The 20,669-nt window shown below is 48.1% G+C and overlaps 1 protein-coding gene across 2 annotated transcripts in view; it reads left to right on the forward strand.

Annotated features, from left to right (window-relative positions):
- Positions 1-3,193: 3,193 nt before the first annotated feature.
- ABCC8 (ATP binding cassette subfamily C member 8) overlaps positions 3,194-20,669 on the forward strand; it is a 261,472-nt gene continuing 243,996 nt past the window's right edge. Inside the window, exon 1 of one of the 2 annotated variants that reach the window (XM_073603932.1) lies at positions 3,194-4,037. In XM_073603932.1, the coding sequence (XP_073460033.1) occupies positions 3,890-4,037 (148 nt within the window). In that variant the 5' untranslated portion in view covers positions 3,194-3,889. The remainder of the gene's footprint in view (positions 4,038-20,669) is intronic. The other variant, XM_073603931.1, reaches the window with a different exon arrangement.

Below are 20,669 nucleotides of genomic sequence, written 5' to 3' on the forward strand. Positions count from 1 at the left end.
CACTCCAACCACACGCCGACCCAACCGACCCCACTCCAACCAAATTGAAGGACCGACCACACTCCAGTCCGACTGACCAACCACACTCTAACCCAATTGAACATCCGACCGCACTACAGTCTGACCGACCAATCAACCACACGCCGATCCGACCGACCGCATGACGACCCAATTGACTGACCAACCGCACTCCAGTCTGACCGACCAACCAACCACATGCGGACCCAACCTACCGCACTCCAACCCACCAACCGCACTCCACACCAGTCTGATCGACTGCACTCCGACCTGATCCAACCAACCACACTCTGACCCGAACCAACCGACCGCACTCCGACCAAAGTTGACTGACTGACCACACTCCAGTCCGACCGTCCAACCACACGCCGACCCAACCGACTGCACTCCACCCCATTTTACTGACCACACTCCGATTGATACACGATCTGACAGCTCTGTACACGGTATATCCACAGCTGCCAAGTGTCCCGGATTTGGAACAAAGTCCCTCTGTCCCCCTTTCCTCCCTCATGTTGCTCTGTATATAAAATGTATATTTATCTCCCAGTGATAAACCTTTCAGCCCATTTCTACATCGCTGTATTTGTAAATTCCAAAAGTCGTGTTCCCTCTGCGTTATATAAGGGGACAATTATTGAGTTCTGCAGAGAGTCTGTCAGGTGAAGGGTTAACAGTTGCAGCTTCTAGGTGACATCACATCCTCATTTACATATCCCCGCCCACCAGCCTGACAACCTATAGAGAATTCCTATAGGAGAGTAAAATTTCCATTGTGAGGACTGAAGGCGTCTGAGCCGTCACCATCAATATATGAGATCTATACATTGTATATATATTATCTGTATACAGGACCCACCGTGATCTATACATTGTATACAGGACCCACCGTGATCTATACATTGTATATATATTATCTGTATACAGGACCCACCGTGATCTATACATTGTATATATATTATCTGTATACAGGACCCACCGTGATCTATACATTGTATATATTATCTGTATACAGAACCCACCGTGATCTATACATTGTATATATATTATCTGTATACAGGACCCACCGTGATCTATACATTGTATATATTATCTGTATACAGAACCCACCATGATCTATACATTGTATATATATTATCTGTATACAGGACCCACCGTGATCTATACATTGTATATATATTATCTGTATACAGGACCCACCGTGATCTATACATTGTATATATTATCTGTATACAGAACCCACCATGATCTATACATTGTATATATATTATCTGTATACAGGACCCACCATGATCTATACATTGTATATATATTATCTGTATACAGGACCCACCGTGATCTATACATTGTATATATTATCTGTATACAGAACCCACCATGATCTATACATTGTATATATATTATCTGTATACAGGACCCACCGTGATCTATACATTGTATATATATTATCTGTATACAGGACCCACCGTGATCTATACATTGTATATATATTATCTGTATACAGGACCCACCGTGATCTATACATTGTATATATTATCTGTATACAGAACCCACCGTGATCTATACATTGTATATATATTATCTGTATACAGGACCCACCGTGATCTATACATTGTATATATATTATCTGTATACAGGACCCACCGTGATCTATACATTGTATATATTATCTGTATACAGAACCCACCGTGATCTATACATTGTATATATTATCTGTATACAGAACCCACCATCTTTGTCATTGTGGCAGCGGAGGGGTTAATGATGGGGGTCATTGTGGCAGTGGAGGGGTTAATGATGGGGGTCATTGTGGCAGCGGAGGGGTTAATGATGGGGGTCATTGTGGCAGCGGAGGGGTTAATAATGGGGGTCATTGTGGCAGCGGAGGGGTTAATAATGGGGGTCATTGTGGCAGCGGAGGGGTTAATGATGGGGGGTCATTGTGGCAGTGGAGGGGTTAATGTGCAGCCTATAGGGTAGCAGGCTCCTCCCTCTATAGAGTGCAGTGTGGCGGTTGGTGCCGGCGGTGAAGCGGTTAATACATTGCAGGCAGGCGCTGTGCCGACAGATGGTTCCCCCCCTCCCCGTATGAGGAATCAGCACTGTGTGTGTGACAGAAGCGCTACTGTCCCTTTAAGAGCCGAGCGAGACGTCAAAGTCAGGAGCAGAGAAGACAACACAAGGGGCACCGAGAGCCGGATACCCCCATCTACCCTATACAAGGGGCACCGAGAGCCGGATACCCCCATCTACCCTCTACAAGGGGCACCGAGAGCCGGATACCCCCATCTACCCTATACAAGGGGCACCGAGAGCCAGATACCCCCATCTACCCTATACAAGGGGCACCGAGAGCCAGATACCCCCATCTACCCTATACAGGGGGCACCGAGAGCCGGATACCCCCATCTACCCTCTACAAGGGGCACCGAGAGCCGGATACCCCCATCTACCCTATACAAGGGGCACCGAGAGCCGGATACCCCCCATCTACCCTCTACAAGGGGCACCGAGAGCCGGATACCCCCATCTACCCTATACAAGGGGCACCGAGAGCCGGATACCCCCATCTACCCTATACAAGGGGCACCGAGAGCCGGATACCCCCATCTACCCTATACATAGGGGCACCGAGAGCCAGATACCCCCATCTACCCTATACAAGGGGCACCGAGAGCCAGATACCCCCATCTACCCTATACAAGGGGCACCGAGAGCCGGATACCCCCATCTACCCTATACAAGGGGCACCGAGAGCCGGATACCCCCATCTACCCTATACATAGGGGCACCGAGAGCCAGATACCCCCATCTACCCTATACAAGGGGCACCGAGAGCCAGATACCCCCATCTACCCTATACAAGGGGCACCGAGAGCCGGATACCCCCATCTACCCTATACAGGGGGCACCGAGAGCCTGATACCCCCATCTACCCTATACAAGGGGCACAGAGAGTCTGATACCCCCATCTACCCTATACAGGGGGCACCGAGAGCCGGATACCCCCATCTACCCTATACAAGGGGCACCGAGAGCCTGATACCCCTATTTACCCTATACAGGGGGCACCGAGAGCCTGATACCCCTATCTACCCTATACAGGGGGCACCGAGAGCCGGATACCCCCATCTACCCTATACAAGGGGCACCGAGAGCCTGATACCCCCATCTACCCTATACATAGGGGCACCGAGAGCCAGATACCCCCATCTACCCTATACAAGGGGCACTGAGAGCCGGATACCCCCATCTACCCTATACATAGGGGCACCGAGAGCCAGATACCCCCATCTACCCTATACAGGGGGCATTAAGGTCCCGATATCCCCTACCCATCCACACTGCATCCATCCCCCTTCCATCCAGCCAGGAGAGGAGAGACTACAGAAGGAGGGGGAGGCAGTGATCTCCAGATACCCCCATCCACCCTCCCAGTCCAGAAGACATCTCTACATCCCACCCGCCCCGGAGAGAGAGGACAGACTTGATGAGGAATTCTGGTCTTTCAGATTAGAGAGAGACCAGCAAAGGACAAACTCTGACATTGACCTGAGACCAGCAAACGTCTGACAGAGACCCCGGGGCCCCTACCCAGGAGAGACCCCCAGAGAGAAGCCCCCCAGGAGTGTCCCGAGCTGCCAGGGACTGTGATGTGTCCAGGTGGTCCCTGCGCCCCCTTCTACCCTCTGGGAGTTGTGATGCCAGGAGAGGAGGCAGAAGATTGTGGAACCTTGTGAGGTGCCATGGAGCTCCCTGATCTCCCCTCTACCTATAAGATGTACCCCAGGTAGAGGGACCTTACAGACTGGGCCCCCTCACCTACCCACCTACCTGCCCTTCTGTTTGTGTCCCACAATCCCCGAGCACCATGTCCCTGGCATTCTGCGGCACTGACAACAATTCTGCCGCCTACAATGTGGACAATGGGGTCCTGAATAACGGCTGCTTCGTGGATGCCCTGAATGTGGTTCCTCATGTGTTCCTCCTCTTCATCACTTTCCCCATCCTCTTCATCGGTGAGTACCCGACTACCTACCTACACTGAGTATACACTGTACCCCCATACCTTCCTCATCACCTTCCTCTTCATCAGTGATTACCTGACTACCTACCTACACTGAGAATACACTGTACCCCCATACCTTCCTCATCATCAGTGATTACCTGACTACTTACCTACACTGAGAATTCACTGTACCCCCATACCTTCCTCATCATCTTCCTCTTCATTAGTGATTACCCGACTACCTACCTACACTGAGAATACACTGTACCCCATACCTTCCTCATCACCTTCCTCATCATCAGTGATTACCTGACTACCTACCTACACTGACAATACACTGTACCCCCATACCTTCCTCATCATCAGTGATTACCTGACTACCTACCTACACTGAGTATACACTGTACCCCCATACCTTCCTCATCACCTTCCTCATCATCAGTGATTACCTGACTACCTACCTACACTGAGAATACACTGTACCCCCATACCTTCCTCATCACCTTCCTCATCATCAGTGATTACCCGACTACCTACCTACACTGAGAATACACTGTACCCCCATACCTTCCTCATCACCTTCCTCATCACCTTCCTCATCATCAGTGATTACCTGACTACCTACCTACACTGAGAATACACTGTACCCCCATACCTTCCTCATCACCTTCCTCTTCATCAGTGATTACCTGACTACCTACCTACACTGACAATACACTGTACCCCCATACCTTCCTCATCACCTTCCTCATCATCAGTGATTACCTGACTACCTACCTACACTGAGTATACACTGTACCCCCATACCTTCCTCATCACCTTCCTCATCACCTTCCTCATCATCAGTGATTACCTGACTACCTACCTACACTGACAATACACTGTACCCCCATACCTTCCTCATCACCTTCCTCATCATCAGTGATTACCTGACTACCTACCTACACTGACAATACACTGTACCCCCATACCTTCCTCATCACCTTCCTCATCATCAGTGATTACCTGACTACCTACCTACACTGAGAATACACTGTACCCCCATACCTTCCTCATCATCTTCCTCATCATCAGTGATTACCTGACTACCTACCTACACTGAGAATACACTGTACCCCCATACCTTCCTCATCATCAGTGATTACCTGACTACCTACCTACACTGAGAATACACTGTACCCCCATACCTTCCTCATCATCAGTGATTACCTGACTACCTACCTACACTGAGTATACACCGTACCCCCATACCTTCCTCATCACCTTCCTCATCACCTTCCTCATCATCAGTGATTACCTGACTACCTACCTACACTGAGTATACACTGTACCCCCATACCTTCCTCATCACCTTCCTCATCATCAGTGATTACCTGACTACCTACCTACACTGAGAATACACTGTACCCCCATACCTTCCTCATCACCTTCCTCATCATCAGTGATTACCTGACTACCTACCTACACTGAGGATACACTGTACCCCCATACCTTCCTCATCATCTTCCTCATCATCAGTGATTACCTGACTACCTACCTACACTGAGAATACACTGTACCCCCATACCTTCCTCATCACCTTCCTCATCACCTTCCTCATCATCAGTGATTACCTGACTACCTACCTACACTGAGGATACACTGTACCCCCATACCTTCCTCATCACCTTCCTCTTCATCAGTGATTACCTGACTACCTACCTACACTGAGAATACACTGTACCCCCATACCTTCCTCATCACCTTCCTCATCACCTTCCTCATCATCAGTGATTACCTGACTACCTACCTACACTGAGAATACACTGTACCCCCATACCTTCCTCATCACCTTCCTCTTCATCAGTGATTACCTGACTACCTACCTACACTGAGTATACACTGTACCCCCATACCTTCCTCATCACCTTCCTCATCATCAGTGATTACCTGACTACCTACCTACACTGAGAATACACTGTACCCCCATACCTTCCTCATCATCTTCCTCTTCATCGGTGAGTACCCGACTACCTACCTACACTGAGAATACACTGTACCCCCATACCTTCCTCATCACCTTCCTCATCACCTTCCTCTTCATCAGTGATTACCTGACTACCTACCTACACTGAGAATACACTGTACCCCCATACCTTCCTCATCACCTTCCTCATCACCTTCCTCATCATCAGTGATTACCTGACTACCTACCTACACTGAGAATACACTGTACCCCCATACCTTCCTCATCACCTTCCTCATCACCTTCCTCATCATCAGTGATTACCTGACTACCTACCTACACTGAGTATACACTGTACCCCCATACCTTCCTCATCACCTTCCTCATCATCAGTGATTACCTGACTACCTACCTACACTGAGTATACACTGTACCCCCATACCTTCCTCATCATCTTCCTCATCATCAGTGATTACCTGACTACCTACCTACACTGAGAATACACTGTACCCCCATACCTTCCTCATCACCTTCCTCATCACCTTCCTCATCATCAGTGATTACCTGACTACCTACCTACACTGAGTATACACTGTACCCCCATACCTTCCTCATCACCTTCCTCATCATCAGTGATTACCTGACTACCTACCTACACTGAGTATACACTGTACCCCCATACCTTCCTCATCATCTTCCTCATCATCAGTGATTACCTGACTACCTACCTACACTGAGAATACACCGTACCCCATACCTTCCTCATCACCTTCCTCATCACCTTCCTCATCATCAGTGATTACCTGACTACCTACCTACACTGAGAATACACTGTACCCCCATACCTTCCTCATCACCTTCCTCATCACCTTCCTCATCATCAGTGATTACCTGACTACCTACCTACACTGAGTATACACTGTACCCCCATACCTTCCTCATCACCTTCCTCATCATCAGTGATTACCTGACTACCTACCTACACTGAGTATACACTGTACCCCCATACCTTCCTCATCACCTTCCTCATCATCAGTGATTACCCGACTACCTACCTACACTGAGAATACACTGTACCCCCATACCTTCCTCATCACCTTCCTCATCACCTTCCTCTTCATCAGTGATTACCTGACTACCTACCTACACTGAGAATACACTGTACCCCCATACCTTCCTCATCACCTTCCTCATCACCTTCCTCATCATCAGTGATTACCTGACTACCTACCTACACTGAGAATACACTGTACCCCCATACCTTCCTCATCACCTTCCTCATCACCTTCCTCATCATCAGTGATTACCTGACTACCTACCTACACTGAGTATACACTGTACCCCCATACCTTCCTCATCACCTTCCTCATCATCAGTGATTACCTGACTACCTACCTACACTGAGTATACACTGTACCCCCATACCTTCCTCATCATCTTCCTCATCATCAGTGATTACCTGACTACCTACCTACACTGAGAATACACTGTACCCCCATACGTTCCTCATCATCTTCCTCATCATCAGTGATTACCCGACTACCTACCTACACTGAGAATACACTGTACCCCCATACGTTCCTCATCATCTTCCTCATCATCAGTGATTACCCGACTACCTACCTACACTGAGAAAACACTGTACCCCCATACCTTCCTCATCATCTTCCTCATCATCAGTGATTACCCGACTACCTACCTACACTGAGTATACACTGTACCCCCATACCTTCCTCATCACCTTCCTAATCATCGGTGATTACCTGACTACCTACCTACACTGAGTATACACTGTACCCCCATACCTTCCTCATCACCTTCCTCTTCATCAGGGATAACCTGACTACCTACCTACACTGAGAATACACTGTACACACCTGTGCCATACAATGTGCACAATATATACTGACCTCATATACACCTACTATATACACTATACATACTGATATATTAGATACACACACACTGATCTCATATATACCTACTATACACACACACTATACATACTGACCCTCTATATACACTATGTGCACTGATGCTGATATAATATATGAACTGTGCATACTGACCCCCCTATATACACACTGACCTCATATACACCTACTATATACACCATGCATACTATATACTGTACACACTATGGGGTTGATTTACTAAGGACAAATAGACTGAGAACTTTGCAAAGTGCAGTTATTCCAGAGATTGGTAAATAAGAAGCTGTGCCGACTTCCATCATCCAATCACATGTAAGCAAAATACACTTTTTTAAAAATTTTCCTTCCATATGATTGGGTATTCTTTATAAAGTGAAACGTTTCCTCATTTACTAATCTCTGGAGCAAGTGCCGTCTATTTGTCTTTTGTAAATCAACCCCAATAAATACTGACCCCCTATATACAACTATACTGACCTCATATATATCTACTATATACACTATGCATACTGACCCCCTATATACTATATATACTGATCTCATATACACCTACTATACATACCGACCCCCTTATACTATATACACACTATACATACTGATCCCATATACACACACACACACACTATTCTTACTGACCCCTATATACACCTAATATATATATATTATACACACATACACACACATACATATACACACTGACCTCATATACATATACACCACACATTCTGACCCCTGTATATACCTACTATATACACTATACATACTGATCATATATAAGATATGCACTGTGCATACTGATCCTTATATAATATATGTTGTATGCATACTGAACTGTATATTCTATACACTGTACCTTACTATACTGACCCCTATATACTAAAATAAATATATTATATATATATATTATATATACACACACACACACACACACACATATACATACATACATATATACACACACACACACTACTATTCATACTGACTGTCTATATACATCTAGTATATGCACTAAACATACTGACCCCTATATGCACCTTCTATAAACAATATACATATTGACCCCTATATATGTGATACATACTGACACCTATATACTATAGCACACAAAAAACTGACCCCATATTTTCTATAAACCTACTATATAAACTATACAGACTGGCCCCTATATACTCTATACACCTTTTATATACACTGTACATACAAACAGCTATATCTACTGTATTCACTATACATACTGACCCCCTATATATACATATATACTCTGTATACTGACCCCTATGTGCACTTACTTTATACACTATACATTCTGACCCCCAATATTTATCCAGTCCCCCTCATCATAGGAGGTCCTCCTCACCATGGAGGAGCAGATCCTTCACCTGTCCCTCCTCCTGTACAGTCATATATGATGTATATATCATGCTGTGTATATGGCAGGACTCCGCTATATAAGAGCTGCCTTCTGCACCAAGCTCCATCCACTTTCAGGTTGTTGGGTAGACTTATCTTTTCTCTTTTCTTATGACTGGGAATGTTCTCCACAGACAGGAACTGAAACAGTTGAAGAGTGCAACCGGCAGCTGCTCCTCGACCTGCTGAACACTGCCCGTCAGTCCGGGGGTCGTCTCCTGGTCCTCTGAGTCCATCTCCTCCCCATTCATAAAGGTCTCCCCCTCTAGATGTTCACAGTTCATCATCTACAGATTCCTCATCCTTATTATGGAAGGCCTCCGGGCAATCCCTGTAGAAATGGCCAAGCCCACCACATAGATTGCACTTAACCTTTTCACAGGTAGAACTGATATGGCCAACCTCCTTAAAAGATTCCACTTCTGGATCGTACAAACAGTCTCCACATGGCCAGATTTACCACATTTAGGACATAACCTGGGCTCACCTATAGGGATGAGCTTCGAGCTTGAGTCGAACTCATGTTCGACTCGAACATGGGCTGTTCGCAAGTTCGCCGAACAGCGAACACTTCGGGGTGTTCGCGGCAAATTCAAAAGCTGCAGAACACGCTATAAAAGTCTATGGGAGAAATCAAAAGTGCTAATTTTAAAGGCTTATATGCAAGTTATTGTCATAAAAAGTGTTTGGGGACCTGGGTCCTGCCCCAGGGGACATGGATCAATGCAAAAAAAAGTTTTAAAAACGGCCATTTTTTCAGGAGCAGTGATTTTAATAATGCTTAAATTCATAAAATAAAAGTGTAATATCCCTTCAAATTTTGTACCGGGGGGTGTCTATAGTATGCCTGTAAAGGGGCGCATGTTTCCCGTGTTTATAACAGTCTGACAGCAAAATGACATTTCAAAGGAAAAAAAGTAACTTAAAACTACTCGCGGCTATTAATGAATTGCCGGTCCGACAATACACATAAAAGTTCATTGATAAAAACGGCATGGGAATTCCCCACAGGGGAACCCCGAACCAAAATTAAAAAAAGAAAAATGACGTGGGGGTCCCCCTAAATTCCATACCAGGCCCTTCAGGTCTGGTATGGATATTAAGGGGAACCCCGGCCAAAATTTTTTAAAAAAATGGCGTGGGGTCGCCCCAAAAATCCATACCAGACCCTTATCCGAGCACGCATCTGGCAGGCCGCAGGAAAAGAGGGGGGGCGAGAGAGTGCGCCCCCCCATCCTGAACCGTACCAGGCCACATGCCCTCAACATTGGGAGGGTGCTTTGGGGTAGCCCCCCAAAACACCTTGTCCCCATGTTGATGAGGACAAGGGCCTCATCCCCACAACCCTTGCCTGGTGGTTGTGGGGGTCTGTGGGCAGGGGGCTTATCAGAATCTGGAAGCCCCCTTTAACAAGGGGACCCCCAGATCCCGGCCCCCCCTGTGTGAAATGGTATTCACTAAAAAAGCGTCAAAAATGTTAAAAATGACAAGAGACAGTTTTTGACAATTCCTTTATTTAAATGCTTCTTCTTTCTTCTATCTTCCTTCATCTTCTTCTTCTTCTTCTGGTTCTTTCTCCGGTGTTCTCGTCCAGCATCTCCTCCGCGGCGTCTTCTTCCCTTCTTCTCCTCGGGCCGCTCCACATCCATGGCATGGAGGGAGGCTCCCGCTCTTCTCTTCTTCATCTTCTTCTCCGGGCCGCTCCGCATCCATGCTGGCATGGTGGGAGGCTCCCGCTGTGTTACGATTCTCCTCTTCTGACGGTTCTTTAATAACGGGGGCGGGGCCACCCGGTGACCCCACCCCCCTCTGACGCACAGGGACATGACAGGACTTCCCTGTGGCATACCCCGTGACGCCACAGGGAAGTCCCGTCAAATCATTGTGCATCAGAGGGGGGCGGGGCCCCCCCGTTATTTAAGAACCGTCAGAAGAGGAGAAGCGTCACACAGCGGGAGCCTCCCTCCATGCCATCATGGATGTGGAGCGGCCCGAAAAGAAGATGAAGAAGAGAAGAAGATGAAGAGAAGAGCGGGAGCCTCCCCCCATGCCATGGGTGCGGAGCGGCCCAAGGAGAAGAAAATAGAAGACGCCGCGGAGGATATGCTGGACGAGAACACCGGAGAAAGAACCAGAAGAAGAAGAAGAAGATGAAGGAAGATAGAAGAAAGAAGAAGCATTTAAATAAAGGAATTGTCAAAAACTGTCTCTTGTCATTTTTAACATTTTTGACAGTTTTTTTGTGAAATGGTAAGGGTACTTTTGTACCCCCTTACCATTTCACACAGGGGGGGCCGGGATCTGGGGGTCCCCTTGTTAAAGGGGGCTTCCAGATTCCGATAAGCCCCCCGCCAGCAGACCCCCACAACCACCGGCCAGGGTTGTGGAAATGAGGCCCTTGTCCTCATCAACATGGGGACAAGGTGTTTTGGGGGGCTACCCCAAATCCCCCGCCCAATGTTGAGGGCATGTGGCCTGGTACGGTTCAGGAGCGAGAGAGCGCCCCCCCTCTTTTCCTGCGGCCTGCCAGGTTGCTTGCTTGGATAAGGGTCTGGTATGGATTTTTGGGGGGACCCCACGCCATTTTTTTTTTCATTTTGGTTCGGGGTTCCCCTTAATATTCATACCAGACCTGAAGGGCCTGGTATGGAATTTAGGGGAACCCCCACACCAGTTTTTTTTTTTTTTTTTCCAAAAGATTTTATTAAGTTTTACAGATATACAAGGTATACGTGACATACATCTTACACCGTAAGGTTACAAAGGTTGAAAGCATATGTATAATTTCCACAGTGTTCTACACGTTGAGGATGGACAGTATGTCAATTCCCGTCAAAGAACATGTTTTGTAGAAGTAACTAGGATACCTCAAGCAGAGGCAATAATTAAAAAATAATGTGAAGGTTCTAGAGGATGGGAACATAAGAAAAGCAACGGTCACATCAAGATTGTCAAAAGCACCACCCGGTTCCATTCACCCCTAACGGGACCATTACTGTGAATGGGTCGGGAACTGAAGGCGTAGGATAAGGTGGGGTCATCAGCTAAAATGTGATGTGTATGTAAATGAAGATCCACCGAGTGACCTGGTTTGTCGCAGACAGGTGTCAGTTATGGCAAGAAGATATTGGTGGGAATCGGCTTCAATCACAAGTAGAAAGAATGGAGGCTGATATCCAAAAGGGACCTTGTCTAGTATGTCTGTGAGAAGGTGGGGATATGTCTCTGAACGAAGTTGGAAATGGATGGGGGGGAAGGGGGCAGGGGGTCAGGTAGGAGGTACTGCGGAGGCAGGGTTTCAGGGTATCAAGGCATATGTGCCTAAAGTGGTGTCTGAGATGAAGTGTTATGAGGAGAAGTCTGTAGGGAGGATTGGCGGAAGTGGAACCAGCATGCCCATGTGATGTTAAATTTGCTAGTATTATCATTGGCTTGGCTAATAATTTTTTCCATCTCAGCTATTTTATCTACCCTCTGGATCCATTCTGAGACCGTTGGAGGTGTCGTATTCCTCCAAAGAGCAGGGATGCATAAGTTAGCTGCATTGACTAAGTGTATGGAGAGTGACTTTTTGTAGGATCCTGTTGGGAGTGAGGTGTGGTGTAGTAGATATCTTTCAGGGGTGAAGGCCCACGCCAGTTTTTATTTAAATTTTGGTTCGGGGTTCCCCTGTGGGGAATTCCCATGCCGTTTTTATCAATGAACTTCTATGTGTATTGTCGGACCGACAATTCATTAATAGCCGTGAGTAGTTTTAAATGACTTTTTTCCTTTGAAATGTCATTTTGCTGTCAGACTGTTCTAAACACGGGAAACATGCGCCCCTTTACAGGCATACTATAGACACCCCCCAGGTACGAAATTTAAAGGAATATTACACTTTTATTGTTTCACTTTAAGCATTATTAAAATCACTGCTCCTGAAAAAACGTCCGTTTTTAAAACTTTTTTTTGCATTGATCCATGTCCCCTGGGGCAGGACCCAGGTCCCCAAACACTTTTTATGACAATAACTTTCATATAAGCCTTTAAAATTAGCACTTTTGATTATTCATGTTCGTGTCCCATAGACTTTAACGGTGTTCACGTTTTCGAACAAACTTTTTTCCTGTTCGCATGTTCTGGTGCGAACCGAACAGGGGGGTGTTCGGCTCATCCCTACTCACCTACATAGAAGTAAACTCCTCTCTCCCGCCCAATGAAAAAGGAGTTTGGTGGGTGATGGGTAACATTGTTAGTTTGCCTCAACATAAACGTAAACCTTTGTGCATCCTCTGCATTAAGGTGAAAAAACACATGGCAGTGACCGCCCCCCCCCCCCCACCCCCCCGTTTTACTTACCTGAGCCCCGTATTTCCCTCGGCGGGGACACACTGGCTCCTTCTCCACGGGGTCCCGGCTCTTGATTGGATAGATTTATAGCAGCGCAGCCATTGGCTACCGCTGCTGTCAATCAAATAAAATGACGCGGGGGGTGGGGCCAAGTCCAGCATTCGTGTCTATGGACGCCGAATGCTGCACTCGGGAGCACGCCTGCAAGGTAAACCCCCGTGAGCGCGCTTCTCCTAGACAGTCATCTGATGCGATGAGGAACCGCGAGATCCGCAGGGGGATGCCAGAAGAGGAGGATCAGGGCCACTCTGTGCAAAATGAGCTGCACAGTGGAGGTAAGTATGACAAGAACTCTCCAACCACCAGTCCAGATCCCATCACATTGTCAAATCAAAAACCAATTCACAATGTCTTCTAAGCCAGATAACAATATCCTGGGGGGAGGGGGGTACGGACTCCAGAAAATGATGTGTCAGGTTTGGAGATGGGAATAAAGATGAAATTCCTCCAACCCTCTTTGTCCCGCAAACCACTGAAACTGGCCCAGAACCTGTCTAAGTCAGACATGAGCTTAAAGCTGACATCATAACCTTGTCTGTCAGGTAGATTGATGACTGCCAGTATGTCTGCAGGAGCAAACCCCATCTGATGACACAGCAACTCCCTTACTACAAACCTCCTATCAGGGAGCTCCTCTCTGGAACCCCTATGCTTCAATCTGACCACATTCCTTCTCTTAAAGGCCTGACCAGTAGAACTGTTACTGGTGGAAAAAGAAGGGGCCCCACGGCTCCAGGCATTCCGAGGAGGGACATGACCAGATGGACCAGCATTCCCTTGTGGAGCAGGTGGTGGATCCACCAAAGGGGGGAAATCCTGAGAGTTATTCTGAACTGACTCCTCCATCGCTACATTCTCAGAGCCCTCAGACTGCTGATGACCCCATTCAGATATACCAGCATTGATAACATCAGGATTATTCACCACATCAATATTAGTGACATCATCACTGCACCTCATATCATCATTACTAGTTACCTCAGTGTTACTCCCCCCATGAACACCAGTCCCCCCAGTGTTACTCCCACCATGAACACCAGTCACCCCAGCATGGCTCCCACTATGAACACCAGTCACCCCAGCATGGCTCCCACCATGAACACCAGTCACCCCAGCATGGCTCCCACCATAAACACCAGTCACCCCAGCATGGCTGCCCCCATGAACACCAGTCCCCCCAGCATGGCTCCCACCATGAACACCAGTCACCCCAGCATGGCTCCCCTCATGAACACCAGTCCCCCCAGCATGGCTCCCACCATGAACACCAGTCCCCCCAGCATGGCTCCCACCATGAACACCAGTCCCCCCAGCATGGCTCCCACCATGAACACCAGTCCCCCCAGCATGGCTCCCACCATGAACACCAGTCCCCCCAGCATGGCTCCCACCATGAACACCAGTCACCCCAGCATGGCTCCCACCATGAACACCATTCCCCCCAGCATGGCTCCCACCATGAACACCAGTCCCCCCCAGCATGGCTCCCCCCATGAACACCAGTCCCCCCAGCATGGCTCCTACCATGAACACCAGTCCCCCCAGCATGGCTCCCACCATGAACACCAGTCACCCCAGCATGGCTCCCCCCATGAACACCAGTCCCCCCAGCATGGCTCCCCCCATGAACACCAGTCCCCCCAGCATGGCTCCCCCCCCCATGAACACCAGTCACCCTAGCATGGCTCCCACCATGAACACCAGTCACCCCAGCATGGCTCCCACCATGAACACCAGTCACCCCAGCATGGCTCCCACCATGAACACCAGTCCCCCCAGCATGGCTCCCACCATGAACACCAGTCACCCCAGCATGGCTCCCCCCATGAACACCAGTCCCCCCAGCATGGCTCCCACCAGGAGTACTAGTGGCACTGTTCTCACAATCCATGTGCTGGGAGTCCCCCATGTCACTCCTCTGAGTCTCCTGTACTGTGAATGGGTTACTCTGATATTCCTGCCATCCTCCAGAGCTGGAAGTCCAGCAGGAAGGTCATCTCCAACCTGGTGTTTCTCCTCACTGTCCCCCAGAGGTTGTAGAGTCTTCCCTTCAGGAGACACGTTTGGTGGCTGTGTGTGTTGGACCAGATCCCCAGAATCTTTGAAGAAGTCTTGGTCCTACCCACTCAATCCCGCCTCAAATCGATCACGATTCCGGTACACCTCCGCCACTGATCCCAGTTCTTCCAGAACAGTATCAATGTCCTTTGACACACCGGCCAGTTCAATGCCCAGGGAGTTCAGTTTGCTGTCATATAAAATTTCCTTCTTGGGGTTGGCAGCTTTAAGTCTATAAACACAGTCAATCTGCTTCTGGATCCTAGTCTTGGCTTTTCTCAGGGACTCCATTCTTTTTACCAGGAAAGGAATCTTGTCAGCCAGGTGCAGCGCAGGTTCAGACTTTAACCCCTTCTGCTTCGTGGCTGCAGGACGCTTGAAATCCTGATCCACCTTCCCATTACCAGTGCTGGTCTGAGGGTCTCTGCTGGGTGTAGATGGTTTCACTTTGGGGGATTGTGGAAAATTATTACCACCCTCCTCTTTATTCTGCTGCAGCTTAGAACGCGATGAATGTCCCTGGCCGCTGCCCACCATTACACACTGTTGTAAGTTCTCTTTAATGGTTTTCTATTCTAAGGAAGTTCTGGTGTATTTGCGAGGAGTACTGGGAGAAACCGATGTCTCTGCTCCACTCTGAGCTCTATGAGCTGCACTCTGCTGAGCTTGCTGTGGTTGTAATGGCTGACTGGATTGGATCACGCTTCCAGAACTTGGACTGTACTGGGTGGTATTAGCAAAATTGCCAACATTGTAAAAAAAATTATAGGGACACTTTTTTGGCTGTAGGCGGAGTCTTATAATTAGGGGCTGGACATGCGTTTGTAGGCGTGACATAGCAAAAAAAAAATGTGGCAAGCAATGGGCGTGGTTCACGTGGAATAGTGGGTGTGGCTTATATGGGCGTAGTTCAAATGGGGGTGTGGTTAGAGTCTGAGATGAAAGAGATGGAGATGGAGAAATAAAGGGGAAAAAAGGGAGGGAGAGAGAAAGAAGGAAAGAAGGATGGAGGGACAGCGGGCCCAGATCCTATAACACAATAGAAATGTATATTCCAGAGTTTAACAAATCAGCAGATAAAAGATACTCCAAACACCTGGTGTTAGCGCTTCAATCATCCCAGCACCATGGTTGTTGTGGTGTCAGGATGACGGAAGTGCATTATTACTATTATTACATTGTAATATAGAATGAAATCATTCAACTCACCATAATGCCGAATCAGTGGGACCCCTGAGCGTGTCACCTGCCGCCAGATGCCCCCAGCAGAGTCCGTCCTTACATCAGGTGCCCCCAGCAGAGTCCGTCCTTACATCAGGTGCCCCCAGCAGAGTCCGTCCTTACATCAGGTGCCCCCAGCAGAGTCCGTCTTTACATCAGGTGCCCCCAGAAGCAAAGGCCCTCCTTATAGATCTGGTTCCTGGCAGCGGAGCCCTCCTTTACATCTGGTGTCCCCCAGTGGAAAAGCCCCCCTTACATCAGGTGTCCCCCAGTGGAGAAACTCCCCTTGCATCAGGCGTCCCCCAGTGGAGCAGACCCCCTTACATCCGGTGTCCCCCAGTGGAGCAGACCCCCTTACATCCGGTGTCCCCCAGTGGAGCAGACCCCCTTACATCCGGTGTCCCCCAGTGGAGAAGCTCCCCTAACATCAGGTGTCCTCCAGTGGAGAAGCTCCCCTTACATCAGGTGTCCCCCGGTGGAGCAGACCCCCTTACATCAGGTGTCCCCCAGTGGAGCAGACCCCCTTACATTAGGTGTCCCCCAGTGAAGAAGCTCCCCTTACATCAGGTGTCCCCCAGTGGAGCAGACCCCCTTACATCAGGTGTCCCCCAGTGAAGAAGCTCCCCTTACATCTGGTGTCCCCCAGTGGAGAAGCTCCCCTTACATCAGGTGTCCCCCAGTGGAGAAGCTCCCCTTACATCAGGTGTCCCCCAGTGGAGAAGCCCCCCTTACATCAGATGGCCCCCAGTGGAGAATCCCCCCTTACATCAGGTGTCCCCCAGTGGAGAAGCCCCCCTTACATCAGATGTCCCCCAGTGGAGAAGCCCCCCTTACATCAGGTGTCCCCCAGTGGAGAAGCTCCCCTTACATCAGGTGTCCCCCAGTGAAGAAGCCCCCCTCCCCTAGCAGCGGAGACTCTCTCCGCCACCATTACAGAACACCAGAAGTAACAGGCAGCATGGAACAATAGGCAGCCTTTCCCACAACAGCGGGGCAGGCAGCTCAATTTCTATTGGCAGCCACCTGGCCTCAGCGTTCTGTTCTTCTGCAAAATGGCGGCCGGGTGGAGACATTGTCTTCGCTGGCTGTGGACCTCTAGTGGCGGTAATAAAAAAAAAATAAAAAAAAATTTGGTAAAACAAGGATTTCCTGGGACATTTCCTGGGAATCGCGAAAACCGGGAAAAGGGTCTGAATCCCGGGAATGTCCCGGGAAATTCGGGTCAGTTGACAACTATACATTAGTATGTTGCTGGACTGAAAGAGCCCCACTCAGAACTGAATGAATGGGCTCCACTCCGCTGGGCCGGCAATGGTTGACTGCCTTGAGTTGGACTTCCAGAGGTCGGACTGCGCTGAGCGATATTATTGCTTGGCTGAATAGACTGCGCTTTGCCTGCAATGGCTGGACTGAGAACATCACCAGACTTCCTCTTCTCAGTATTATCGGTACTTTTCATACAAACATTTCCATGTCTACTTACAGTCTCTGCAAGTGTCTTCCCATTCCCAGAACTCTGTCCTCCGGCTTCACCACCAACCACAGCTTCACCAGACAGTCCTTGTGTAGGCCGGAAAGCCTGGGACTCTCCTGCGAGAGATCCCCACCCAGGGGAGCCCAAACCTGGGCTTGTACCAGACATCAGAGGAGCTCAGCACCACACAGACTTCAGCTGCTCCACAAGCAGCCACACCCTCTGCACAGTACTACTTCTCTTGTCCTGTATGTCGGGTGTAATTCTCAGTATCTGTTCTTATTCTGTATGTATGGACTCTGCACAGTACTACTTCTCTTGTCCTGTATGTCGGGTGTAATTCTCAGTATCTGTTCTTATTCTGTATGTATGGACTCTGCACAGTACTACTTCTCTTGTCCTGTATGTCGGGTGTAATTCTCGGTATCTGTTCTTATTCTGTATGTATGGAGATTTTTATTTGTAAAAAAACAAACAAGATACATAATAACCAACTAACTGACTGAAAATAACATAAATACAACAATTACTGACATGTTGTTTAGGTCAAAAACTTAGCAGTTAAAGGGCATTAATAGGAAATAAATGTGACAATAAGACTCCTTTCCATAAATCTATACTTCTCCAACATTCCATTATAAGTCAGAATCTGAGTCACTCTGCCCACTACCAGTTTCCATATCAGATTCTGCGGATCCAGGATCAGAGGGCGGACGCCTTTTAGTGGGCGGGTCATCCTCTGAGCCAATCACATACTCCTTTTCCACTCTTTTTAATTCCTGCTCCAGTTCCTGGTCCTCCAGAGAATAGAAGTCAGCATCGGAATCTGATAAGGCTTCATACCTATTGGTGGAAAGTGCCGTACCCACTTCTGGTGCCCCTTTCACTTTTTTAGCTGGCTTCTGCACTAATGTCCAGTCACTTTCGGGTTTACGGGTAGATTTATCTTTTTTCCTATTCCTCCTCTTCTGACCAGTGATCTTCACAGAGACAGGAACTGGAACAGAAGAGGAATGTGGGGCCGGCTGCTCCTCAGCCTGCTGAACACTGTCCGTCCGCCCGGGAGTAGTCTCCTGGACCTCCGGGACCACCTCTTCCCTAGTCAATACAGCTCCATTCATTAAAGCTTCCTCCTCTAGTTGTTCTGTTGCAGCCAACAATTCATTGTCTGCAGATTCCCCATCCTTATTATGGAAGGCCTCCGGGCAATCCCTATGGAAATGGCCAAGCCCACCACACAGATTGCACTTAACCTTCTCACAGGTAGAACTGATGTGGCCAACCTCCCCACAAAGATTACACTTCAGGATCGTACAAACATTCGCCACATGGCCAGATTTACCACATTTATAACATAACCTGGGCTGACCTGCATAGAAGCAAACTCCTCTCTCCCGCCCAATGAAAAAAGAGTTTGGCAGGTGATGGGTAACATTGTTACTTTGCCTCAACTTAACAAGAACCCTCCAACCACCCGTCCAGATCCCATCACTGTCTTTAGTTTTTGTCAACTCAGAAACCATTTCACAATGTCTTCTAAGCCAGATGACAACATCCTGGGGGGGCACAGACTCATTCCAGAACATGATGGTAACATTTGCTGTGTCAGGTTTGGAGATGGGAATAAAGATGAAATTCCTCCAACCCTCTTTATCCCGCAAACCACTGAAACTGGCCCAGAACCTGTCTAAGTCAGACATGAGCTTAAAGCTGACATCATAACCTTGTCTGTCAGGGAGATTGATGACTGCCAGTATGTCTGCAGGAGCAAACCCCATCTGATGACACAGCAACTCCCTTACTACAAACCTCCTATCAGGGAGCTCCTCTCTGGAACCCCTATGCTTCAATCTGACCACATTCCTTCTCTTAAAGGCCTGACCAGTATAATTGTTACTGGTGGAAAAAGAAGGGGCCCCACGGCTCCAGGCATTCCGAGGAGGGACATAACCAGATGGACCAGCATTCCCTTGTGGAGCAGGTTGTGGATCCACCAAAGGGGGGAAATCCTGAGGGTTATTCTGAACTGACTCCTCCATCGCTACATTCTCAGAGCCCTCAGACTGCTGATGACCCCATTCAGATATACCAGCATTGATGACATCAGAATTATTCACCACATCAATATTAGTGACATCATCACTGCACCTCATATCATCATTACTAGCAGCATCATTACTAGTTACCCCAGTGTTACTCCCCCCATGA

Source organism: Aquarana catesbeiana, linkage group LG11, assembly GCF_042186555.1.
Source record: "Aquarana catesbeiana isolate 2022-GZ linkage group LG11, ASM4218655v1, whole genome shotgun sequence".
NCBI classification, from domain to species: Eukaryota; Metazoa; Chordata; class Amphibia; order Anura; family Ranidae; genus Aquarana; species Aquarana catesbeiana.